The sequence below is a fragment of the Portunus trituberculatus genome, chromosome 35 (assembly GCF_017591435.1).
Source record: "Portunus trituberculatus isolate SZX2019 chromosome 35, ASM1759143v1, whole genome shotgun sequence".
NCBI classification, from domain to species: Eukaryota; Metazoa; Arthropoda; class Malacostraca; order Decapoda; family Portunidae; genus Portunus; species Portunus trituberculatus.
The window spans coordinates 910,104-937,603 of NC_059289.1; the positions used below are offsets into that span (position 1 = coordinate 910,104).

Here is a 27,500-nt window from a genome sequence, read left to right on the forward strand (position 1 = left end):
TTTTATGTTATTATATTCACCAATAATATCACCAACACCAAAATTGCGCGACTCATGTATTCTTTTACTCTTGCACCTTCACAGTTGATCACCAAGACTATTAGACCAATTATCACCATTACTCCGAACGGCACAATCACATACACGACTTCAATAAACGGCAGGACAATTAACAGCACCATAAAAAATAAACTTCCTTTTTATTTTTTAGAGTAAGACAAAGAAATATAACCACCACCACCACCACCACCACCACTACTAACACCACCACGAGCGCCACCACCACCACTACTACCCCTTACACCACAAATACCACCACCACCACCAATAACACCACCACCACCACCACTAACACCACCACCACCACCACCTCCACCACTACTACCACTTAACCCACAAACACCACAACCACCACTAACAAAACAAACACCATCATCACTACTACCACCACCAACACCACCACCACTACCACCACCACCACCACCACCACCACCATCGCAGACCAACAATCACCATACACTACGCGAATTAACCATCAATTATGACATCACCAGGAGGAAAAGAGAGCATGGCCATCACCAGCAGCACACACCCGCTCCTGCATCACCATTCACTCGGATTACACCTGGGAATCACCATAACTCAACATCACCATTACTCAGCCCACGATTATACAGGTTACGTGCCCAACTCTCTCTCTCTCTCTCTCTCTCTCTCTCTCTCTCTCTCTCTCTCTCTCTCTCTCTAGGAAGCATCATTTCTCGACTGCAAAGAGGAATTCTAGTTGACATTTCAGAGAAGAGTTTGAAATGAAGAAAAAAAGAAGAAGAAGAAGAAGAAGAAGAAGAAGAAAAAAGAAAAAAAAACACAAAACAAGAGCATTTATTCCGTGGTCTTATCTCTGAGAGCAACAAACTTTACACACGGACGAAAGAAAGAACGCCTGGAACAGTTCCTTTGGCAGTGTGGCTTTGAGTAACGTTCATATTTCCTCATTGGAGAGAACGATTCACCTTCATGCATGTAGATCAGCCACACGCCCCCCTCCCTCTTTGTTATTCACCAACACAAAATATCATGAATTTCCCTGCGGTGAGCAACATCTCTCTCTCTCTCTCTCTCTCTCTCTCTCTCTCTCTCTCTCTCTCTCTCTCTCTCTCTCTCTCTCTCTCTCCTCTTCCTCTCCCTCTCCCTCTCCTCTCCTCTCCTTCTCCTTCTCCTTCTACCTCTCACTCTCCTTCTTCCTCTCCCTTTCACTTTCTCTCTCTCTCTCTCTCTCTCTCTCTCTCTCTCTCTCTCTCTCTCTCTCTCTCTCTCTCTCTCTCTCTCTCCTTATCATTCACCAACAGAAAAGTTATGAATACAACGAACAAAGCAAGTCTGTTACACAAATTCACCTACTGTGGAATTTCACACATTGACTCACTTATTCATACACTTTAATGCTCAAAATTGTCAGGTAAACACACAATGGGAAGCGAGAGAACACTACTACTACTACTACTACTACTACTACTACTACTACTACTAGACAAACGAATTAAATCTTGAATCAATATTACAAAAATTAATAATACGTTTAAATAGTAATCCCTTTATTATCATGACACGTTTCCATATCCCTTCTGCTTACTATATGGTGATCTTTATACAGATTCAGAAACTTATGGTGATTAAAACAGTGAAAGACTCTGGCCATTAATCTTCTCACCTCCATAGAGCCTTCCTAATGCCCCCAAAAAAATCGCCTAATCACACTCAAATATCAAGGTAGAGAATACGTCCCTGTACTGAAGAGGTTAAAAAGAAATGATTAAAAAATATTATTATTATAGCTACGGTTATCTCACTACTTAATGGTGGCTTATGCCCTTCCTGCACCCTCCACGCCACCATTATCATTACATTCGTTAATTTTGCAACTTGGCCGGTATCTTCCAATAACCATTTCTTCTGCGATAAGTTGAAAATTACCTTCGATCCGCCTGCAGAGAGAGAGAGAGAGAGAGAGAGAGAGAGAGAGAGAGAGAGAGAGAGAGAGAGAGAGAGAGAGAGAGAGATGATCTAATATGATATAGATATATAGATAGACACTGACCTACTTTCTCGTAAACACACACACACACACACACACACACACACACACACACACATTATAAAAAGAGAGAGAGAGAGAGAGAGAGAGAGAGAGAGAGAGAGAGAGAGAGAGAGAGAGAGAGAGAGAGAGAGAGAGAGAGAGAGAGAGAGAGAGAGAGAGAGAGAGAGAGAGAGAGATGCAAAAGTACCACACCACCACCACACCACCACCACCACCATTACCACCACTGTTGTTTTCATAGCATATCTAAACCCGTAAAACTTTTCACGTATCGTCCGCGCCTTACACCTTACTGCACACCACCACGACCACCACAACCACCACCACCAAACTTTCCAAACTTTACACTAATGGCGAGAAAATACAGGAAACATTATCACATTGAACCCTCCCAGCTTTGAAAATTACTAGAGGCCACGGACGACCAACATGCAACACTGTGGACTCACTTCCCTTGTTGTCCAATTGTGATGCAAAATTTGGTTGTCCCACAAAGGTGATTATTCCAAGCTGATTGTGGGGATTAACACCATTACGTACTGACATTCCTTGCTCCAGTTCTGTGGGGTGTTTCCTGCTCATGGCTTTAATGTCGGGATGTGTTTATGGATTTTTCTTGTTTTATTTGTCTTTTCTGAGTTGTGATTGTTTTTTTTTTTTTTCCTCTTTTCTACTCATGATTTTTATTTTCTCTTTGCTACTCTTCCTCATTTCTCACCTTTGCTACTCGTCCTGATTTTTCTTTACTCCTCGTCCTGGTTTCTTTTTAAGGTGTTATTTATTTACCTATATTTCCCTTTATTTAACAGTTTAGTCTTAATATTATTTTTTTTCTATTAATCATGTAATTCCTCTTCCTCCTTCACTTATTTTCTATTTTTCATTTTTTATTATTCTTTCGTTTTCGTTTCCCTTTTCATTTACCACAACATTGTTTCTGTTTATTCTCCTATCTAAATATTCTTTCTCTACATTTCGTATCATAATTCCTTATAATTATTTGTCTTTCCTGTTCCTATGAACTCCAACCTCCCTCTCCCTCTCCCTCTCCCTCTCTCCCCCAAGGCCTCCGCAGTATCAGGTGCCAAAAGTTAGGTGTAGGGAGAGCCATTAAACAAATTACTCCCTAACAAGGCTGCGCAATACACGCACTAATATATATGCATTAATGGACGCTAATTAAAACGTCAAGCGTGTGAATAATTAATTTTAAAGACAAAAAATTGTTTTCCTACCACCATCTGCTTCCTCTCTCTCTCTCTCTCTCTCTCTCTCTCTCTCTCTCTCTCTCTCTCTCTCTCTCTCTCTCTCTCTCTCTCTCACACACACACACACACACACACACACACACACACACACACACAGAGAGAGAGAGAGAGAGAGAGAGAGAGAGAGAGAGAGAGAGAGAGAGAGAGAGAGAGAGAGAGAGAGAGAGAGAGAGAGAGAGAGAGAGAGAGAGAGACAGACAGACAGACAGACAGACAGACAGACAGACAGACAGACAGACAGACAGACAGACAGACAGACAGACAGACAGACAGACATAGACACAGACACACAGACAGATAGAATTCAGACGCATTTTAAGAAGTGTAGGTTGAAGAAATGTAGATTAAGAAGAATAGGAGAGAGAGAGAGAGAGAGAGAGAGAGAGAGAGAGAGAGAGAGAGAGAGAGAGAGAGAGAGAGAGAGAGAGAGTGTAGGAGGCAGAGGGAGTAGGAATGAGCAGGAAGGAGCGGGAGAAAGGCAGGAGACGCGGCCAGATTCCTCGTTCCTTTCAGTATTGTAGGCATATGCTTTTTTTTTAGGCTCTCATTGTGCCTTAGAATTCCTTTTATATTCTTCTGGGGAGGGTTTTCTTCTTTTCTTCACTGCCTTACTTTTTTTTTCTCCTTTCCTCTCCTTTTTCCACATTACATATTTCACGTCAAGCTGGATTTATTTTTTCCTTACGTATTTTTATTTTTATTTTGGGTTAACTTATATATTGATTTAACTTCATATTTCCTTCTTCTTTTCGTCTTATTTTTCCCTAAATCTCATATTTCATAATGAAGAATATACAACATACCGTATGGCTAGGAAAACTCTCTCTCTCTCTCTCTCTCTCTCTCTCTCTCTCTCTCTCTCTCTCTCTGTGTGTGTGTGTGTGTGTGTGTGTGTGTGTGTGTGTGTGTGTGTGTGTGTGTGTGTGTGTGTGTGTGTGTGTGTGTGTGTGTGTGTGTGTGTTGGGTTTGTGTGTTTTGGCTTGGCGCGAGTCGGGCAAAGAGAGTAAGTGAAATGTGGCTGTGTGTGGCCGTAGACTTTCCCGGGGAGATAAACTTAAGAATGTGTGGTGCAGTGCTGATCCCACGCCCTGCACGCCTCGCAGACTCCATCCCCAGCCTTTATCTGTTCCAGGGAAGGAAATTACAGGGAGAGTAAGGAAATTTACTACACCAGGAACTCCCCCGTCTAATCATTCATGCCTGCAGCGCTCCCAGACTTGCAGAAAGATTAGGAGCAACGTGTAGGTCAGACTCGTATTCCAAGATTTGCACACACTGGCTGCCCGTAAAGGCGCCGTGATGTTTGCTGATGAGTTTACGTGCGTGGATGTGTGATAGAGGGTGTCTTTGCTAAAACCAGGATGCGGTGTTGATAGGGTTGGTTATGCTTATGTTTGTGCAGGTAGTGGTAATCCTAAAAGCGATATTGGTGTGGTGGTGGTGGTGGTGGTGGTGGTGGTGCAGTAGCAGTAGCAGCAATAGCAGTAGTAGTAGTAGTAGTAGTAGTAGTAGTAGTAGTAGTAGTAGTAGTAGTAGTAGTAGTAGTAGTAGTAGTAGTAGTAGTAGTAGTTCTTGTTGTTGTTGTTGTTGTTGTAATTGTAATAATAATAATAATAATAATAATAATAATAATAATAATAATAATAATAATAATAATAATAATAATAATAATAATAATAATAATAATAATAATAAAATAATAAAAAATAATAACAACAACAATACTAATACACTGCTAAATTCCCTACAACTATTAATAACACTCTCTCACCAACGACGCTGCCAAAAGTTACCAATTAACACTCCAAAGTATTCAACACCCACGAGCCTATTTTATACATGTGCCTCGTCACACGCGGCGTCGAATATTATCATTTTTTCCCCTCATACACATTAACACTAAAAACAGTTAGGATGAGACTAGTGGGGGAGAGTGTACGGTTATGCAACTACCACTCTCGGACAGGACACGTGGATGCTATAAAGACTAATGCACTACACAGCCATTAGTACAGACCTTTATGCTGCAATTAACCAAAGTATAGAGACTGCAAAGTAGATTTCGCATGACTGGCAATAATAATAACGATATCACCAACAAAAAAAATAAATAAATAAATAAAATAATAATAATAATAATAATAATAATAATAATAATAATAATAATAATAATAATACCTGACATATACTAAGTTACACACGCAAAGCTGTCATAGAGAGAGAGAGAGAGAGAGAGAGAGAGAGAGAGAGAGAGAGAGAGAGAGAGAGAGAGAGAGAGAGAGAGAGAGAGAGAGAGAGAGAGAGAGAGAGAGAGAGAGAGAGAGAGAGAGAGAGAGAGAGAGAGAGAGAGAGAGAGAGAGAGAGTCAGAGAGACAGAAGGGCTAGGCAAAATGTCAAAGAATAATGTAAAAGGTTAAGTTGAGGACATTTGCCAGCGGGCGTCACCTTGGCCTCGACACGCCTGATCCTGTGGTGGGTGAGCACACACACGCACAAAGAATACAGAGACAGTGTGATATCCTGGATTCAGCAGACCTTGACTTTCCCTTCCTTAATCCCTTCAATACAAGGAAACATTTTCACCTTGAGATTTATGTGCGATTAGACGATTTTATTGACATTAGCAACGGTCTATGGAGGTCAGATTATGAACCCACTTGAGTATGATGACGTGTTTCCATATTCATTCTGCTTTCTATTTGGTGATTATATTCAGTTTCAGAAATTCAAGTGGGGATTGAAATAGTGAAGACTCCGGCATTCAATCTTCCGACCTCCATAAACGCTGCCTAATGTAAATAAAATCGTTTAACCGTACACAAAACTCAAAGTAAAATGTGTCCCAATACTGAGAGGGGTTAATGGCTACAGTCTTCACTCTTTTAATACCCACATGAGTTTCTGAAGCTGGATAAAATCACCAAAGAGAAAATAGAATAAATATAGAAATGCGTCATGATACTGAAGGGGTTAACACTGATATGCGTATACACTTGCACCTATTGCACGATATGTCTACCTTACATCAGTCGAGGACATAAAAGAAAACGTTAGCGTAGAAAAAGTACAATATAGTCTAGTAAAATTAACCATATTTTAAGGATGAATTATAATTACCGCATTACTACGACTTAGATCACATTTGAACCAACAACGCCTTCACCTTCACAAGTATACTTAATAATTAGTAGATGACACAAAGGGATTAATAAGAAGAAACAATCCAAATAAAACGAAAAAAGATCATGAAAAACAATCTAAAATCGAGTCTAGAAAAGATTACGAGAAAACACTTATATATGTCCAGAAAAAAAGTTATGTAAAGAAATAAAAAAATTAAAAAAAAATTAAGAAAGCCTGAGTTTAACCAAATATGAGATGATCAATAATTCCGAATGGTATTATTCAAAACATAAACAAAGGAATATAAAAAAAAAACACTACTACGACTTGAATCATGAGGGAAAGCATTGGACAGTAGACTAGTAACACGCTGCCAACAAAAATTTTAACAGAACAGAGAAAAAAATAAAAATATAAGTTGGTGACTAAAATATAGGTTGAAAGTGAGTGAAAAGCAAATAACTAAGAAAAGAACGAAAAATATAAGTTGAGACAAATAATATAGGTTGAAGGTGACTAAAATACTGGTTGAAGGTGACTAAAAAGCGAATAATCACGAGAAAAAGAACGAAAAATATAGATTAAATTAAAAATGACTGGAAAGCAAATCACTGAGAAAAGAACGAAAAAAATATAGGATGGTGACTAAAATACAAGGTTGAAAGTGACAAAATATAGGTCGAAGGTGACTGAAAAGCGGATAACCATGGTACAGGTTGAAGGTGACTGGAATATAGGTTGAAGGTGACTGAAAAGCGGATAACCATGAGAAAAGAACGAAAAATACAGGTTGAAGGTGACTGGAATATAGGTTGAAGGTGACTGAAAAGCGGATAACCATGAGAAAAGATTATGATATGTAATACGAAACCGAAAATGGAGGATAAAGGAATATAACAACGACGGACACACTGAGAATTTTCAAAAAGCAAATACAGAGAAAGAATATACAGAAAAATATCGGAGAGAGAGAGAGAGAGAGAGAGAGAGAGAGAGAGAGAGAGAGAGAGAGAGAGAGAGAGAGAGAGAGAGAGAGAGAGAGAGAAAATACTATACACGAATTATATCAGAGAAATGCTGAAAATGTAAAGGAAAAAGAATGAAAAACGTGAAAAAAACACAAATAACGAGAAAGAGAAACGAGGGAAAAGGAAACAATAATGCACAGGGAAAAATACTGAAGGAAAATTTAGATAAGCACACACACCTACACACCTACACACACACACACACACACACACACACACACACACACACACACACACACACACACACACACACACACACACGAATGCCCAAATTTCGTAAACACTTCTCAAATGCATTTCCGTTACATTCCCAAGGCTTTAGTTGAAGTTACCTGAGTTTACGAGGTGTCTTTGTAGTACCAGTTGGAGATCAACAGAATTCCTACATTATTAATAGCAGAAACACTAACGAACAAGACTAATCATCTCTGTGGCCTTTGAAAAAACTCAAGGTGAGAGAGGGAAGAGTTCAAGGACACAGCCCGCACATAAACACACACACACGCACACACACAAAATTAATACACTCACCCTGTCGGCCACGCCCCCAGGGAGGATGGTCTTCACCACCACGCCGGTCGACCTGCCCCCGATGATGCCGAAGCCGAGGCCGGATCCGTCGTTGATGAGGTCAATCACCTCCACCTGCGCCCACTCCGTGTTCAGCTGCGTGTGGGGAAGAAGAAAGATGATCATGAGAGAGATAAAGGGCAGCGTTTTATAAAGTCCAGATTTATTGGTGTATTTATGAATGAAAGAGAGAGAGAGAGAGAGAGAGAGAGAGAGAGAGAGAGAGAGAGAGAGAGAGAGAGAGAGAGAGAGAGAGAGAGAGAGAGAGAGAGAGAGAGAGAGAGAGAGAGAGAGAGAGAGAGAGAGAGAGAGAGAGTAAATTGGAAAGGCGAGGAATATTAGAGTAAATGCCAATAAGGGGTAAAACAAACAAGGGGATCTAGACACGTGTGATGGCGAGGAAGAATGACAACCACCACAAAAAACCTGAAGTGAATGGAGAAACATCGAAAAAAAAAATAATAATAATAAAAACCCCTTGAATAAATGGCTGAAATTACTCCATTTACCCTCCTCGCATTTCCAGGAAGTTGAGGCGATTTTAGAGACGAATCCCAGTAAAGTATTTCGGTGAATATGCTTGAGAAGGGATCTGAAGGCTTAAAAGAGTGTTTTTCTTCACTAAATCATTCCCCTGACTCAGCAGCGGAATGGAGGATCATCGTCTACGTTTTCATTCAACACTAAAAGGCAGCCGCGTCTCTCATTTCTCTCCCATTCGCCGCTAAGTTTAGACGTAATAGACTGCATGCATATTTCACTCATTTTCCGGGTTTTGTGGGGCTCAAGTGGGGCACCGGCGTTCCGCATAATGTTCTGAATAGCCGGGAGAGACACGCTTCTGTAATTTAAGGAAGGATAAATAGATAAATGCATGGCAGTGAATGAAGCCCAGGTGATTGAGAATATCTTGAGGCGATCACGTGGCGGCTCCTCGACTCGCATTCAAGACTCTACACTCAGAATCTCTTTGTGCTGATCTTGACTCCTTCAATACTGGGAGACATTTTTACCTTGAGATTTATGTACGATTAAACCTTTTTATTAACATTAGGAAGGGTCTATGGAGGTCAGAAAATTAATGGCCACAGTCTTCACTATTTTAATCCCCCACATGAGTTTCTCAAGCTGTATAAAACCACCAAATAGTAATGAGAATGAATACGGAAACGCGTCATGGTACTGAAGGGGAAACGGATATCCTAGTCACGCTGATTGGATGAAAAAATGAGAATAACAACTTTATCAACATATTTATCATTGGCATTACTACTTCCATTACTACCACATGTTATCAATTACACTTCGCAGAGTAATATTTGATATATATTCAGACAAAACACGTATCAAAAACAAACTGGTAAAAATAATAAGCAGTAAGAGAGACAAGTATGCAAACACTAAGAGATGTAAGTAATAGTAGGAGCAGTAAAAGACAACACAGGCAGTAAGAGAGACAAGAACATGAAGCACTAAGAGAGAGATAAGGTAAAGAGCAAAGAGAAAACGGACACGTCATAACAAGAGTGACGCGGCGCCCTTCTGATCACGTCGCCATAAAGTCACAATGATCACCGCCATGATGACCTAATGGCGTCCACCAGCCCCGCGATATATGGCCTACCGTCACGCTGACCCACCACCGCCGCCACCGCCTCCTCCTCCTCCTTCTCCTCTTCCTACTGGTTCTCTTCCTCCTCCTCTACCTCCTATATTTTGCCTTATTAGAGTGCTGGCTTCCTCCTCCTCCTCATCCTCATCTTCCTCTTCCTCCTTTTCTTCTTCTTCTTCTCCTCTCTCCTCCTCCTCCTCCTCCTTTTCCTCCTATGTTTCTTCCTATTAGCGATTTGCTTTCTTTCTCCTCGTCTTTGTGTATTTCACCTTATTAGAGGACAACCACCTGCTTCCCTCCTCCTCCTCCTACTATATGTCATCCTATTAGAATGCTGCCTTCCTCCTCCTCCTCCTCCTCCTCCTCCTCCTCCTCCTCCTCCTCCTCCTCCTCCTCCAATTCCTCTTCCTACACCACCTCCTCCACGTCGTATATTTCAGCCTATAAGAGAACAAACGACTACACCCATCTCTATCTCAGCCTTCTCCTATATATCACTCTATTAGAAAACAACCCGCCCTCCTCCTCCTCCTCTTCCGGGTGTCCTCTGTTCCTCTCTTCTCCTATCCTCTTTCCCCCTGTCGCCTCGCATCTAGTCCCCAGCGGCGCCACCCTTCCCGCCTCTTACTGAAAAAGCGTGTCACCCCAGCGCCGCATAACAGGGAGTGGAGGCGCCTCGTTCTGTGCATTAACCCCCTCGTGACCCTCGTGACCACCTCCAGTGCTTTCATTTTAGGATCCCTGTGTTGTTTTGCTGCTTCTTGTTGCCTTCTGTGTGTGTGTGTGTGTGTGTGTGTGTGTGTGTGTGTGTGTGTGTGTGTGTGTGTGTGTCTGTCTGTCTGTCTGTCTGTCTGTCTGTCTGTCTGTCTGTCTGTCTGTCTGTCTGTCTGTCTGTCTGTCTGTCTCTCTCTCTCTCTCTCTCTCTCTCTCTCTCTCTCTCTCTCTCAAGGTGGGTGGAATGAAATTAGCTATTTTACTTTCGCCTCCTTCCTATTTTGGTTCATTCTCGTCTTGATGATGATGAGAGAGAGAGAGAGAGAGAGAGAGAGAGAGAGAGAGAGAGAGAGAGAGAGAGAGAGAGAGACGTATGACACCTACATTGGCACTTGTATTAGCTGGTGGCACTGCTCCGAGGTGGCTGTGATCGAGATGCCACTCAGATCCACCACTACAATCACTCTCTCTCTCTCTCTCTCTCTCTCTCTCTCTCTCTCTCTCTCTCTCTCTCAATACACTGAACTGGATACACCTCCCTTCTATGAATAAGATACATATAGTGCAATAGAACAATCCAACAAACAGAAAACTATTTTGGGGTGTAACTCGCTTCCATCATTCATTCGGTCCATTTGATCATTCCATCTACCTTCCTCTTGCAATTTATCGCCCCATCAATTTCTCTCGCCCCTTTCTGTCAAATTTTTCCCAGATTTTCATCATTTCTCCTTTTACTTCTCTTTCATCTGTCTAGAAATGGAAGATACTCGAGCGGTGAAGAACAGAGACAGAGACAGAGACAGAGAGAGAGAGAGAGAGAGAGAGAGAGAGAGAGAGAGAGAGGAGGACGGGGGAACAGTGCAGAAGATCGATACATGCAAGAAAACCATGAATACTAGAGTGGGTTCATGGAAGGAGGGAAGGAGGGAAGGAGGGGAAAGAGGGAAGGAGGGATGGAGGGAAGGAGGAGGGGGAGGGAAAAGAGAGGGAAGAAGTAGGAAGGATGGATGGGCTGCATTTTAGTGGTGAGGCTTCGAGAGAGAGAGAGAGAGAGAGAGAGAGAGAGAGAGAGAGAGAGAGAGAGAGAGAGAGAGAGAGAGAGAGAGAGAACAAACAAGATTCCAAGTTCAAATTCTACTATATATAACTCTCTCTCTCTCTCTCTCTCTCTCTCTCTCTCTCTCTCTCTCTCTCTCTCTGTTCATTTCCTTATACTCCAATATTTGTTTTTTAAAAGGTAATTCAACATTGCATTTCTTCTTCTTTACTATCTTCTTTTCCTCCTCCTCCTCCTCCTCCTCCTCCTCCTCCTCCTCCTCCTCCTCCTCCGAAACACGCTTTTTGTGTTTCTCTCTTTCTGCTTCTTTCTTCTCGTTCTAACTTTCAAGCTCTTTGTTTTATTTTTTTTTTTTGTATCTCTTTCTCCGTTACCTGATATTCTTTTAAAGTTTGAAGAAGCAGATGTATTTTCAATCTCTCTCTCTCTCTCTCTCTCTCTCTCTCTCTCTCTCTCTCTCTCTCTCTCTCTCTCTAGTCTTGAATTTCTGTTTCCTAATCTCTTTTTATTCTTCAATTCACAATTATTCCACATTTCTATTTTTGTTTTCCATTCTGTTCTTCCTCAAATTAATTCCTTTTTTTTCTCATTTTATTTACTTTTTTAATTAGTTTCATTTTATATATTTTCCATCATCTCCTTTTACTCAGCTTCCTCTTCCTCTTCCTCCTCCTCCTCCTCCTTTTACTCGTCTTCCTCCTCCTCTTCCACACTATTTTTACTCTTACTATTCATATTACTGTCGTTGTTGATGTTATTTCTTCTTCTTGCTCTTCCTATCTCTTCTATTTTCTTGTTTCTCTCCTCTTTTTCCTCCCCTCGTTTCCATTACTACTATTATTATGAATGTTGCTAATGTTATTCCTCTTCCTACATTTCCTCCATTTCCTTCACCACCATCTCCACCTCCTTCATCTCTTCTTCTTTGTCATTACTGTTGATGCTATGAATGTTACTAAAATCATTCCTCCTTCTCCTTGTCTTACTCCTCCTCCTCCTCCTCCTCCTTTTCCTCCTACTCCTCCTCATGTTCTTCTTCTTTCCTTCGTCATCTTCTTCTTCTTCTTCTTCTTTTTTGTTGTTCTTTTTGTTCTTCTTTTTCTTCTACTGCTTTTCCTCCTTTTTCTTCTTCCTCCTCCTCCTCCTACGCCTTCTCTTACTCCTTCTTCTCCTACTCCTTCTCTTTGTCCTCCTGCTCTCCTTCTCCTTCACCTCCTCCTCATTCTACTCCTCTTCCTCCCCATCCTCCACCACTACCACCTCCTCCTTCTCCAGTCCTCCACCACCACCACCACCACCACCACCACCACCACCACCACCACCACCACCACCACCACCACCACCACCACCTCCTCCTTCTCCTATATCTATCACCTGGAACCCTTCACTTGCTTCACTTACCATGTCTGTAGCGGGCTGATCCTGCAAGGGGAGAGCCTGGGAGGGCGTGAGGGAGGTATCTTGGGTGTCCTGGCTCTGCTCGGCGGCACCACTGTCAGGCTGCTTCTCCAGGGGCGGCGCGCGGGCCACCACCAGATCCACAAGCCCTGAGGAGAAAGAAAATCAGGGTTATAAGATGCAGGAATTTAATCAAGATGCTTCTTTTATATATATTCAATTATTCTGTTTTTTTTTTTTTTTTTGCTTAAGTTTTCCCGGTGTGTGTGTGTGTGTGTGTGTGTGTGTGTGTGTGTGTGTGTGTGTGTGTGTGTGTGTGTGTGTGTGTGTGTGTGTGTGTGTGTGTGATCATAAAAATCATACTTTCAAATTTATGGAATTATTCATGTCTTCGATTTACTCCTCATATCATTCTTCCTTTTCCTTCAGCCCTTTGCATTGTTCACAGTAGCTGGCTTGGGTTCAGTCGTCCCTACTCCACACATCTACCACCTAATTGCTCTTCTGACCTTGACAACTACATTTCTCCCTTTATTTCGGTTCCTGGCTTGGATTTGGTCTTTCCTACTCCACATGTCTACCATCTAACTGCTCTTCTCATCTTGCTAACTACATTTCTCCCTTTATTTCGGCTGACCTTATGACCTGCATGGGAACTAGCAGATAAGTGGGCATTTTTTTAATATTTTTTGTTGCCCTTGGCCAGTTATCCCTTTTACACACAAATTTTTCTTCACTATTCTTTATATTAGACACAGAAATGTTACTTTTTTCAACAGTTAAGTATTTTTTATATTTTTTTTTTCTTTATTTTTCGTTTCTTCCATGTTAACTTACTATATATTAATCGCTTTTTAAAACTCGTTATTCTCAAAACATAATTTTTTTAGCTCCTCAGTACTCGTCATTACTTTCATTATTTCCTTTGAATAGTACAATAAATCTCTCTCTCTCTCTCTCTCTCTCTCTCTCTCTCTCTCTCTCTCTGAGCAGCCAATCAATGAGCGCATTGCCAACTGTCACTATTACCGATTAGCGGAGAAATATGAGGTTTATTTTATTACATCAATTGCAGACATACAAATTCGAGGGCTAAATATAGACTTTTTGTGTATCATACATAAATACGCGGCTCCATTTCACCGCATCAATTGAACTCTGTATAAGTTTCGAGGTTAAATATAGTAGTAGTACCAATAATAATAATAATAATAATAATAATAATAATAATAATAATAATGATAGTGATGACGATGACTATATATATATTTATTTCTTATTCTTCAGTAGTAAATTGGATCAAGGTAAAACTAGGTAAATGATAAAAATGCATAAAAATAAATGAACTTTTGTGTTGAAAATCTAAATATGTTTCCAATTTATTTTCTTTCCCTCATGCTTCCTGCATATCCTACTTTTCTTTACTCACTTCCTACCTATCATTCTTCCCCACGATCCTGCCTCATCTTTCATCCTTCATCCTTCATCCTTCTTCCTCCTGCCTCCTCCTCCTCCTCCTCCTCCTCCTCTCATCTCTCTTCCTTTTACCTCCTACCGAGTCCACCTTACCCTTCTTCCTTCCTATAATTCATTCTCCTCCTCCTCCTCCTCCTCCTCCTCCTCCTCCTCCTCCTCCTCCTCCTCCTCCTCTTGTCTTCCTCTCACCTCCTACCGACTTGTATTCCATTCCATTCTTCATCCTCTCACTCTTCCTCATCTTCTTCCTCCACAGTGGCCCCTATTCCTCTTCCTCCTCCTCTTCCTCTTACTCATCCTTCTCTTCCTCTCTCTTCTTCTTCTTCTTCTTCTTCTTCTTCTTCTTCTTCTTCTTCTTCTCCTCCTCCTCCTCCTCCTCCTCCTCCTCCTCCTCCTCCTCCTCCTCCTCCTCCTCCTCTCCCTCTTCAAATCTCTTTCCGCTCACCTCCTGCTGTTGGCTCTTCCTCCGCCTTATTCCTTCCCCCAAACCACTTCCTTTCCCTTTTTCCCTTTTTTTTTTTGGATTAAGGTCAGAAGCTTCTATATATCATAGAAGAGAATTATGAAGCGAAATCTTTTATTCCTATTTTTTTTTTCATTTTCCATTTAGGTTTTCAATTTGTAGAACACGTAAGTATGTAGCTTTCTTATGGTAAAAAGTGAGGTTATATAGAAATCTTAGGAGTGGGATAAAAAAATGGGCGAGATATTGTAATAAGGTAAACTACAAGAGGTTGGCATTATGTGAAAGGGAAGTTATTGATCAGAAAGAGAAAAAAAAGCTATAGAAATTAAATTAAGATATGAAAATTCCTTAAACTTGAGAAAAAATTAAGAAAAATGCGAATTTTGAAGGGTATTAAAAGAAATTCCTTAAAAAATAAAAGAAAAATAGGGTTACGATAAAGAAAGTAAGAAAAAAAAAGTATACAACATTAAAGAGTAAAAACATTAAAGAAATAACGAAGAAAGAAAATGAGACTGATATGAAGCTCCGAACCGCCGCTCGATGCTTCTGAACCACTAATGAAACACTTCCTGAACCCTTATTGTCGATGGCTGTCAGGCACTGCAAACATCATCACCCGGACACACACACACACACACACACACACGGTACCACATCACTTTCAAACACAACAGGACTTTATCATCCTTTTTTCCGCTCCTTTTTCCCCGTCGTTTTTCCCCTCACCCATCATTACTAAGCAGGAGGAGGCCGTCCTTTACAAAACTTTTTTCTCCTCACAGAATCACAGAATCAAACATTTTTCCCTCAAAGAATCAAAAATTTTTTCCCCTCACAGAATCAAACATATTTTTTCCCATCATACAATCAAACACATTTTTCCCTCTCATAGAATCAAACATTTTTTCCCCTCACAGAATCAAAATTTTCCCCTCACAAATTCAAACATTATTCCCCTCACAGAATCAAACATTTTTTTTCCCCTCACAGAATCATTTTTTTTTTTTCCTGACGAGTTCACGTTTTTTCCCGTTTTTTTTTCCTGCACATGTCGTTCATAAGGTATTTTTAGGTATGATTTAAAAGCCTGAAATTCTCTCTCTCTCTCTCTCTCTCTCTCTCTCTCTCTCTCTCTCTCTCTCTCTCTGTGATCGACAACGTAAAGGCGTTTTTCTTTCGCTAGTTGAGTTTCATAATGTTCCAGACACGACTTCGAATCAGCTTCATTAATTCACAAGCAACTTAACGAACAAACGAATGAGTGAGTGAGCGAACCAACGAACCAGCGAACCAGCGAACCAACAAAAAAATGGAAAAAAGAAACTCAGAGCAAACAAGTGCAGATTATTCAGTAAATTAGGAACGAATAAGTCTTAATGAAGGTGTATTTTTAAAGAGTTTCCCTCGCGATAAACAATTGAATATGCTTCCTCCCTCTCTCTCTCCCTCTCTCTCTCTCATATTTGCGGTATAAATTGGCGTATATCTTATGAATGTATATACGATCAAGTATAAAAAAAGAAGAAGAAAGAGTTGGAAGAGAGGAATAAGAGAGGGAGAGGAATGAAGGGGAGTGAGGGGAGGGAGGAATTGGAGAGGGAGAGGAATGGAGGGGAGTGAGGGGAAGGGAGGAATCGGAGAGGGGACGAACAGAGGGTAGTGAGAGGAAGGGAGAAATCGGAGAGGGGACGAATGGAGAGGAGTGAGAAGGAGAGGGAAAGAAATGAAGGGGGGCGAGTGAGGGGGGGGAAGAAAACGGTGGGGGTTTGAGGGGTGAGGGGAGTTAAGTGGAACGGCAACAGACAACTGGAGGGGAAAATATTTAATAATCACTTTCACTTTTTTCAAGGTTGATCAGACATGGATTTTTTTTTTTTTTTGTCTTTTTTAACCTCTTCAGTACCATGACGCGTTTCCATATTCATTCTGGTGACTATCTTCGTGATTTCATACAGCTCCAGAACCTTATGTTGGGATTAAAATAGTGAAGACTGTGGCCATTAATATTCTGACCTCCATAGACCCTTCCTAATGTCATTAAAATGGTCTAATCGTACACAAAACTCAAGGTAAAAAAATGTGTCCCAGTACTGAAGGAGGTAAGGGTAAATGTACAGTGCTTTAGTTTTCACACTCAAATTTAGGTTAAGTATTTTTTTTTTTTTGTATTGTATGATAAAAAAAAATATAAAAAAACGGGGTATTTGAAAAGCACTGATGTTTGTACCCTCTCCTCTCTCACCTCTTCAGTGTTATGAGGTCCTTTGTGTGTGTGTGTGTGTGTGTGTGTGTGTGTGTGTGTGTGTGTGTGTGTGTGTGTGTGTGTGTGTGTGTGTGTGTGTGTGTGTGTCTGGGATATGGTGTTCTAGCGAATATTATTGTTACTATTATTGTTACTGTTGTGTGGATTATGAGGAGGAGGAGGAGGAGGAGGAGGAGGAGGAGGAGGAGGAGGAGGAGGAGGAGGAGGAGGAGGAGGAGGAGGAGGAGGAGGAGGAGGAGGAGAGGAGGAGGAGAAGGAGAAGATGGAGGAGGTCGAGGACCAGGACGAGGAAGAGGAGGAGGAAGAGAAAAAGGAAGAGGAGGAGAGGGACGAAGACGAGAACAAGGACGAGAACGAGGAAGAAGAGGACGAGGACCAGGAGAAGAGGAAGAGGAGAACAAGGACCAAGAGAAAGAAGAAGAGGAGGAAGAGAAAGAAGAAAAAGAGGACGAGGACGAGGAAGAAGAGGACGAAGAAGAGGAGAACGAGGACGAGGAAGAGAAAGAGGAAGAAGAGGAAGAGGACGAAGAAGAGGAGAAAAAGGACGAGGAAGAGGAGGAGGAAGAAGAGAAAGAGAAAGAACAGGAGGACGATGAAGAGGAGAAAAAGGACGAAGAAGAGGAGAAAAAGGACGAGAAAGAGGACGAGGAAGAAGAAAAAGAGGAGGAAGAGGAGAAAAAGAACGACGAAGAGGAGAAAGAGGAGGACGAGGAGAAAGAGGAAGAGGAAGAGGAGGAGGAGGAGGAGGAGGGTGGAATGAGAGAGCCGTGAAAGGTTTATTTGGTAGTTATGTTTTATGTTATGTGTCTGAATAGTGTTCTGCTTCTATTTGACACAAGTAATATCTATTTTTATCATTTTCTTGCATGTACGAACAGCAATAGAGGTTCCCAAATCTTGCTGCCTTGATTATATTTATTCATTTATTTCCTTTGTTCTACTGACTAATCTCTATCATCTTTATTTTGCCATTACTCTCTTATTCATTTTCTTTTTATTCACTTTACGGTATAAAAGAATCGCATAACTATCACTATTTCGCATTGTATTCATTCATTTATTCCTTTTATTCTATTAATCTCTCTTCCTAATCTTTATCATCTTTATTTTGCCATTACTCTCCTACTTATTTATCTTTTATTTACATTAACGGTACATAAACCATAACTAATACTTTCACTATCACTACTATCACTATTAGCACTACTACTCTGACACTATCACCTTTTTACACTCTTACTCAATATACACTCACAACGATCTTTATTTAACATTATTCTTCTATACCTTTATCTATTTACATTGCCGGTATAAAAACATAACTAACACTTTCACTATTACTACTATCATAACATTCCTACTCTGACTATCACCTTTTTACACCCACAATACACTCACAACAGCACACCTACCTCACCACCACCACCACCAACATTACTACTACCGCTACTCACTCAACTAACCAATAAGTTCCGGGGATTTGCAGAACTGTGAGTGAGATAAGAGGGAACTCCAAAGACAGTGTATGGTAATGCAGGTCGGGAGGAGGAAAGTTAGTAGAGAATTCTGCTGATGATAAATGTTTAAGTTTGAGCTGAAATGAAACTTTAAGGGTCAGAAGTGAGAGAGTTCGTGTTAATAATGACTTCCTCTTTGTCCTTGTCCTTCTTCTTCTCTCTCCTCCTCTTCTTCCTCTTCCTCTTCTTATTATTATTTGTCCTTGCTTTTCTTCGTCCTCCTCATCCTTCCTCTTGTTCTTGTTCTTCTTCATTCTCCTCTTCTTCCTCTTTCTCCTTGTCATTCTTCTTCTTCCTCCTCTTGTTGTTGTTGTTGTTGTTGTTGTTGTTGTTGTTGTTGTTGTTGTTGTTGTTCTTCTTCTTCTTCTTCTTCTCACGCTTCAAGATGTCGTATGTTGAAAGCTACGGTGTCTATTACATTTTTTTTTTTGTCACTTCTATTTTGTTTGTCTTTTTATTTAGTATTTAAGTATTTTTATCAGTTTTATTATGATGTTTTGTTCTTTTTATTTATTATGTTTTTATCAGTGGCATCATTAACGCTGGAAATATATTTTTTTAATCTTGTCCTTTTTCTTCCTCCTCCTTTTTCTTTTCCGCTTCCTCTATCATCTCTTTCCTCTTTCCCTTTCCTTATCATTATTAACATCATTAGCAATACCATTACTCCTCCTCCTCTTCCTTGTCTTCTTTCTCCTCTTCTTCCAACTTTTCTTCCTCCTTTCCTCCTCCTCCTCCTCCTCCTCCTCCTCCTGCATTCGTTGCCTCTTTGCCTTTCCTTAAAATCATTAACATCAACGTCAAAATCATTTCTTTCATATCACTAACAATATTATCATTATGTGCGTCCTCCTCCTACTCCTCCTCCTCCTCCTCCATCGTCCCTTGATTTCTTCCTCCTCCTCCACCTCCTCCATCGTCCCTTACCTCCTCCTCCTCCTCCTCGTCCTCCTCCTCCTCCTCCTCCTCCATATCACCACCATTAAGCATCACCAAACCATAACTTCCACGGCAGAACCATTACCACTATCATTATCAGCTTCACCACCACCACCACCACCACCACCACCATCATCACTATCATCACCATCATTAATTAACCCACTTCCCACTTTGCACCACTGAGAGGACACCGCCTTTAAACTTAACGACATGAATTACGCAGCATATGTGACGATGGGGGTTATAAATAGCATTAATTAGGGCATCTTTACCAATGATGATGATTAGCTTATTTATTGGCTGCTCTTCCCAATATATTACTTCCCCGCCTGCGCTGCAATTAACACCCATCACGGCCATCAACACTGCGTAGCATCATTAAAACCTATAATGAAAGTATAAAAAGATGCCTAACTATTGACTCAACGTGGTGCTTTGTTAAATACACATTGAAGGGAGAAGGGGAGGTGACAGACAGATAGATTGATTGACAGACAGATAGACATCATTTAAACTGATAAAATAATGAAAGACTAATAAAACTTAGACATGCTGGTATTAAAGGAAGACAAATAGTGAGATTGATAGAAAACAAACAAAGAGACAGAGAGACAGACAGACACAGAAAGACAGACAAACACACATCATTAAAACTAATAAAATAATGAGACTAATAAAACTTAAGACATGCTGGTACTACAGAAGATAAGTAGTAAGATTGATAGAAAAACAGACAATCAGACAGACAGACACAGACAGACAGACAGACAAATGTAATGAAAGACTAATAAAATTTAAGACATGATATTGAAGGAAGACAAACAGAAATACATAAAATAAAAAGGATAATGAAAGACAGCGGAGAATCAGGACGGTGGAAAAAGGAGGGGAAGAGACAAACAGACAGGCAGACACAGAAAATTTCATAGTGAACAAAATTAATAATGAAAGATTAAATAAAACTAAAAGGAAAAGGAAATAAAACAAGAACGAAAACACCAAATTTACACTAACGAATAACAAAAAAATACTAGTGAAAAAATTATAAGACTGGAAAGAATAATAAAATCGAAGGAAAATAAAGGAAATGGGACAAAAAATAATAAAAGAAGGAATGAAGAAGAAAGAAAAACAGTAAACAAGGAAAAAGGAAATACGAAAAAAGTTATGAAAAGCGAACGGGAAAAGCAAGAGAGAGTAATAAGAGGAAAGTGTCCCCTTCCTTTCTTTCTTTTACCCTGTCTCTTCTCCCTTCCTTCTTCTTTCTCTCCTTCCCTTCTATTATCGTCTCCTCCTTCTCTCTGACACCGCTTTCATCCATTTCTCTTCCTTACCGTTATTTTTTTTTTCCTTTCTCCTCATTTGTCTTAGTTCCCATCCCTTTTTTTCATTCTCTCTCTCCTTTCCATCCTACTTCCCTCTTCCTCTTATTTCCTCCTCCAATCCGTCATTATTATCATCTCTTCTCACTCTCTCTCTCTCTCTCTTCCTATCCTCCTCCCGCCTTCCATCGCGCCTTTCATGTCTTTCTTCATTCTTTCCTTCCTTTTTTATGACCTCAATTCCTCTTTCCGATCTCTATTTTTCCTTCTTCTTTCGTCCTCCCTTATCCTTTCCTTCCTTTCCACCTTCCCAATCCCTTTCGTCACTCTCTTCTTCATTTCCCGTTTATCTTCATGTTATTTATTATCTTTTCTTTCACATTTTGTAGTGTGTCATTATCACTTATTATTTTTGGTAGTAGTAGTAGTAGTAGTAGTAGTAGTAGTAGTAGTAGTAGTAGTAGTAGTAGTATGAAAATCAACACCACTACCATAATGAAAGAACAAAGGAAACAGTTCAGTTTCTGTTTCATTTTGCAGTTTCCTATCTTTTTTTTTTCTCTCTTACATGAACATTCACATTCAGTTAGTTCCTCTTCCTGACTTCCCTTGACCTTTAACCTTTGACCTCTCTCTCTCTCTCTCTCTCTCTCTCTCTCTCTCTCTCTCTCTCTCTCTCTCTCTCTCCACTATTTCCTATTTTCTTTCATTCTACTCGTCTATTTTCTCTCTTCTTCTGTTCTATCTTCTTTTTCTCTGTTCCTGTCTACATTATGGTTCGTCCTCTCTCTCTCTCTCTCTCTCTCTCTCTCTCTCTCTCTCTCTCTCTCTCTCTCTCTCTCTCTCTCTCTCTCTCTCTCTCTCTCTCGTACCTGGCATCTCAACAATAGAATCACTACAACAATACTGGTGCAAAATAATTCAAGAAAATTAATTAGGTACGAGTCAAAAAAGATAACTAAATACAATTCCTGGTAAGAGAGAGAGAGAGAGAGAGAGAGAGAGAGAGAGAGAGAGAGAGAGAGAGAGAGAGAGAGAGAGAGAGAGAGAGAGAGAGAGAGAGAGAGAGAGAGAGAGAGAGAGAGAGTGAGGAGGGAGCAAGTGAACAGCGTGAGGGAAAGGTGAGAGCAACGGTTCTATTATTACCTGTACCTTAATTAATACATGAGCCAGGTATTATGCATGTGCAATGAGAGGGAGAGAGAGATAGAAAAAGAGAGTGGGAGAGGGATAGAAAGACTGCGCTGACTGGCAAAGCACTAACCCATCCAGTGCATCTAAAAGGAATGCACTGTCAACACGTGAAAAATAAATAAAGAAAAATACCAGGCCGTATCACACAACTCATTAATAACGCAGGTAACATTGGCTGGCCGCCGTACCGAGCGCACATGACCTCCACGCATGAATCAGTGAAAAAAAAAATATCTGAGTTTTGTTGTTTTTGAAATATGATCTACAACAAAAATCAAACGACGTATTTTCTCTTAAATATCTTTCTTTTTTTTATCTATGTGTTTGTCCACTTATGTATTTATTTTGCTATGTTAGTTTGTCTTTATTTATTTATGTATTCTTGTATCTGTTCTTATTTCTATTTCACTATTAACCCTTCAGTACCATGACGCGTTTTCGTATTTGTTATGATTACTATTTGGTGGTCTCATACAGCTTCAGATACTTAAATTGAGATTAGAATAGTAAAGACTGTAGCCATTGATCTTCTGACATCCACAGACCCTTCCTAATCTATAAAAATCATCCAATCATACCCAAAACTCATGGTAAAAAATGCGTTACAGTTCTGATGGGGTTAAACTATCTATCTATTTGTCTTTCTTCCAGTTTATATTATTTTAGTCAATTAAAGTAGCCACCTGTCAAAATATTTAATCTCCTTATCTCCCTATCTACCAGTGACTCAATACAGCTAAATTCCAATCCATTTCTTTACTATATATTCATCTACTTCACCTTCACACAACACAATTAAAAACACACCACCTATTTCACTTTCACACAACACATTTGAAAACACACCACCAATTTACAAACCAATTTTCACTCTTTCTCCACATAAAAATTCCTCTTCACTTTATTTCCCACCTGTTTATGCACACCTTTCCACAACAGACTGAATAGAAAAAAATAAATAAATAAACCGCCACACTCTTCACTCAACCAGCCATAAAAAAAAACCAGTCTCTCTTCACAATTCGCGACACTCTCCAAATAATTTACCCCTCGTTCTGATTTAATGTCCCTCGGAATTCTTAAGTTTGCCCTTCACTCGGGGATTGTGGGGGACTTAGATCGGCCGTCACATCACGATTCACGACCGTCTCCTTCCCTGACCGGCGACGTGATAGGGAATAAAACGATCCTTCGGTGACCTTTTATCCTTTTCCTTCCTTCCTTCCTTCCTTCCTTCCTTCGTCCTTCACTTCCTTTCTTCCTCCTTCCTATTCACATCCTTCACTCCTTCGCTTTGATTTTTTTTTCTTCTTTATCCCCTTCAGTACCATGACGTGTTTTCATATTCATTCCACTTACTATTTAATTTTCTACAGCATCAGAAACAGAAACTTGTGTGGGGGATTAAAATAGAGAAGATACTGGCCATTTATCTTCTGACCTCCGTAGACCCTTCCTAATGTCAGTAAAATGGTCTAATCATTCCCAAAACTCATGGTAAAAATGCTTTACAGTACTGAAGGACTTAAGAGTATCCTAATTAATTTCTTCCTTATTTTCTGTATTTATACTTTCTTTTGTGGGGGTGTTAAAAGTGTCCTTCAGTTTCCTTATCCTTTCTCTCTTCCTTCTCTCCTTTCTCGTGTCCTCAAGCTCGATTCTTCTCCGTTAAAAGTATCCTCAGGGAAGCATTTCTTTTCTTTCTTTTTCTTATTTCTTCCACTTCGATTCTCCAGAGTGGAAAAGTATCTTTGAGTGATCCTTTCCTTCCATTTTGCTCTTCTTCCTTCACTTTTTCACTTCCTCCTTTCTATTGTTTTCAGTTTCAAAGTTAACCTTCTCTGATTCTTCTTCTCCTTTCTTTCTTTACTTCCTTTTCTTTTAATTTACTTCCATTTTCTTTAACTTTCAATATTATCCGTGGTCATTTCCGTTCTTCATTTCTTTTTTTTCACTTTTTTTTCATTTTTCGGTGAGTCTTTATCATTCTTCTCATTCCTCCATTTTTTTTCTCTTACATCCTGCAATTCACTCCTCAACCTTTCCTTCAAACGTGCACAAATAACTAACAATGGGAACAAAAAAAATATCAAGGCTTCTTTCGCCCTTTAAATAACTTAACACAAGAGAGAAATACGTTATAAGAAACCAATTGCTAACGAACACAAGTCTTTCTCCATTTCCGATACGCGTTTTGTTACCTTTCCACGGATCGGAGTATTCATTCATACATTCAGACCTAACAAAGCAATAAAAAAAAAACAAGCTACGCTATGTATTGTACTGCTGTCGGTAAATAGATCGAAGGAAGAATTAAAAGCGTGTGTCTTTTCTCTAAAACACGAATATGTGTCCTTTCATTGAACACTGCCACTCACTCACTTCTTGCTTCCTAACAAGCTTTCATAATAAAAACGTAAAGCTCATTGTATTTTGTCCTGGTAACTCAACAACCTCCATCAGGCAACACGAGGCACACTCCACGACACGCAACACCTCGCAACGCACTGACACACGCACACACACGCACCAATAAGCAGTCACGCGTCACGTCGAGGTATGCAAAGTAACGTGTGAACACCTGGCGTCTATGTCTTGGCCGAGACTTATTGCCTCATTTGTTGGTCCTTATGTTTTACTTATTCCCTTTATTGTTCCTTTGTAATGGCTAATTTCCTCGTTCATCTCCACATAAATAGTAATGTCCCCGCTATTTCCTGGTTTATTTTATTGATTCCAGGAGGCGTCGTGCATATTGAAAGGTGGTAATACCCTACAATTTGGCCTCGTATTGTACGGAATCATATTATTGTTTAGAACGAGACACGAAATAACAGAATACAGATGAAGGTGAAAAACTTGGAAAAATATGATAATTTGAGATGTAACAAAACTAAACACAAAGTAAAATAATAAGTGACGTTGAAAATTATATGAAAAGAGAAAGGACAGCTAAAGAAAGAAGAATTACTGTTTAGAACGAGACATAAAATAATAGAATACAGATAAAAGATGAAAAACTACAAAAAAAAAAAAAATTAGATGTAACGAACTTAAAAACAAAGTAAAAATAACAAGTGACGTTGAAAATTATATGAAAAGAGAGAGGACAGTTAAAGAAAGAAGAATAAAGAGGTAACACTAACAAGAACTCATTAAGGTATACGGTGTGACTGACACACTACACCGAATAGAAAAATACCAGGTAGGACAAAAAAGTTACAACGAAAACTACTTTAAAAAAAGATAAAGAAATGAACTTGATAAAAAAAAGTTAAACACAGAAAAATAAACAAAAACCAATAAATAAAAATACAGGTAAAAAAATAACACATAACATAATAAAGATGAGTAAAAAAAAAAAATAAATAAATAAAACAGCTAAAAAAAAAGTTAAATAACCCAGAAAAATAAATAAAAAACATTCAATAAAAAAAAACAAGGGAAAAATTAACAAGAAATAGACACAAGAATCGCAGGTGAAGCTAAAAAAGACAGGTAAGGACACGGGACAGGTAAATACTCCTAGGTACTCACGTGTGGCCTTCTGCAGAATGCCTATAGCCTGCTGGTGCGAGATGTAAGAGTCCAACACCTGCCCGTCGATAGCCAGAATCTGATCTCCCTCCTCGAGCCGCCCATCTCTGCAGGAAGGGAAAGATTGGTTAGGGATTAGAGTTCAGGTGGTGGTGGTGGTGGTGGTAATAATAATACTGATGGTGATGAAAGTACATTAATAGTGGTGATGAAAGTAGATTAATAGTGGTGATGTTGATAGTAGTAGTAGTAGTAGTAGTAGTAGTAGTAGTAGTAGTAGTAGTAGTAGTAGTAGTAACAAAAATAACAGGATATTAATAGCAATAACAATAAAAATAGTGTGTGTGTGTGTGTGTGTGTGTGTGTGTGTGTGTGTGTGTGTGTGTGTGTGTGTGTGTGTGTGTGTGTGTGTGTGTGTGTGTGTGTGTGTGTGTGTGTGTGTGTGTGTGTGTGTGCCTGGCGGTCACTTCCCACTTCCCATCACCATAAAAATACTGCTACATAAAACAGAGAAAAATTGTGTTACTCGGGAACAGAGTGGTTACAAATTGGACGGCAAGACCAGACTCATTGGAAAAAAAGTCAGAAATCTCAGTCATTCACGAGTAATAACATGCTCTGGTACAAAAATAATAGTGACATTAAGTTCATTCACCGAGAGGCAAAGCGTGTATATCATTAGCATACAGAGTGGTTAAAAATACAAGCAATATGAACGAGAATCACTGCGAGAAGGAACAGGATGGAAAAAAGAATTAAGGAAAGGAAAAGATAATTAAATACGAATCAGTGAATAAGAAAAAGCAAAAAAAAAACATGAAAAAACAACTGGAAAATCGAGAAAAATGCGATATATGAAAATAAAAAGTGAAAAAATATTAAAAAACTGAAAATTGTATAAAAAAAAAAAAAAGCAAAATCAAGAAAATGCAATAAATCAGGAAGGATAAACGCACCAAAATATCAACTTTATCCTTCAATATCACGTATTAATCTTGCTACAAAGTTTCCAATCCCATCTCACCATGTTCAGAAGCTTTACAATGAAGACAACAGTGTATAAAACTTCCATTTTGATCGTCTGAATGACACACTGATAGATTAATTGATAGATAAACATACTTTTGCGGCACAACATCGAAGTCATAAGGCGCTGAAATGAAAAATAATAGAAATATATGAAGAGAGAGAGAGAGAGAGAGAGAGAGAGAGAGAGAGAGAGAGAGAGAGAGAGAGAGAGAGAGAGAGAGAGAGAGAGAGAGAGAGAGAGAGAGAGAGAGAGAGAGAGAGAGAGAGAATTACTTCCACAAAAGACCAACAAAGAAGGACATTCATAACAAGAAACGCATGTGAGAGAGAAGTGCCGCCAGAAATGTGAAGAAAACGTGAAGCTGAAAAGATTTAAGTAACAGACACGCGTCGCATACATTCCTTCCCTCCTGCAGCGGAGACGCGGGCGGACAAATGTATTCCTAGGCGTATGTTAAAACAATTTCCCGGAACACGCAAACACAGAGACAGAATAGGACGTCAGTAAGAAGGCGAGGAAAAATTGAAGCTTCTTTTTTCAGTTTGCCTTATTTAATTGTCTCTTCCATTTCGTATTTTCTATTTCTGTTGTGATGAGTTTTTATTTTCCTCCCTTTTCTTTTTTTCTCCTTTTCTCTTCTTTTGGTCACATATGAACATGCAGAGAGAATACAAAGGAAAATTAGGTTGTTTTTTCATTTTTGTGTCCAATTCAAGATTTTTCCTATGTTGAAAATAAATACTCTTCGTAAGATCTCTTTATAGAAAACGATTTACTATATCAATAAAAATAGGAGGGAGGGAGGGAGGGAGGGAAGGAAGAAAGGAATGATAGAAGTAAGAAAGGAAGGAAGGAAGGAAGGAAGGAGGATAGGAAGAA

At 39.6% G+C, this 27,500-nt stretch overlaps 1 protein-coding gene across 2 annotated transcripts in view; it reads right to left on the reverse strand.

Moving 5' to 3' along the window:
* LOC123512999 (multiple PDZ domain protein-like) overlaps positions 1–27,500 on the reverse strand; it is a 945,060-nt gene that overhangs the window by 465,054 nt on the left and 452,506 nt on the right. For both annotated transcript variants that reach the window (XM_045269789.1, XM_045269790.1), the window contains exons 8-10: positions 25,592–25,698; positions 12,875–13,020; positions 8,049–8,183 (exon numbers count right to left, since the gene is read on the reverse strand). In XM_045269789.1, the coding sequence (XP_045125724.1) occupies positions 8,049–8,183; positions 12,875–13,020; positions 25,592–25,698 (388 nt within the window). The remainder of the gene's footprint in view (positions 1–8,048; positions 8,184–12,874; positions 13,021–25,591; positions 25,699–27,500) is intronic.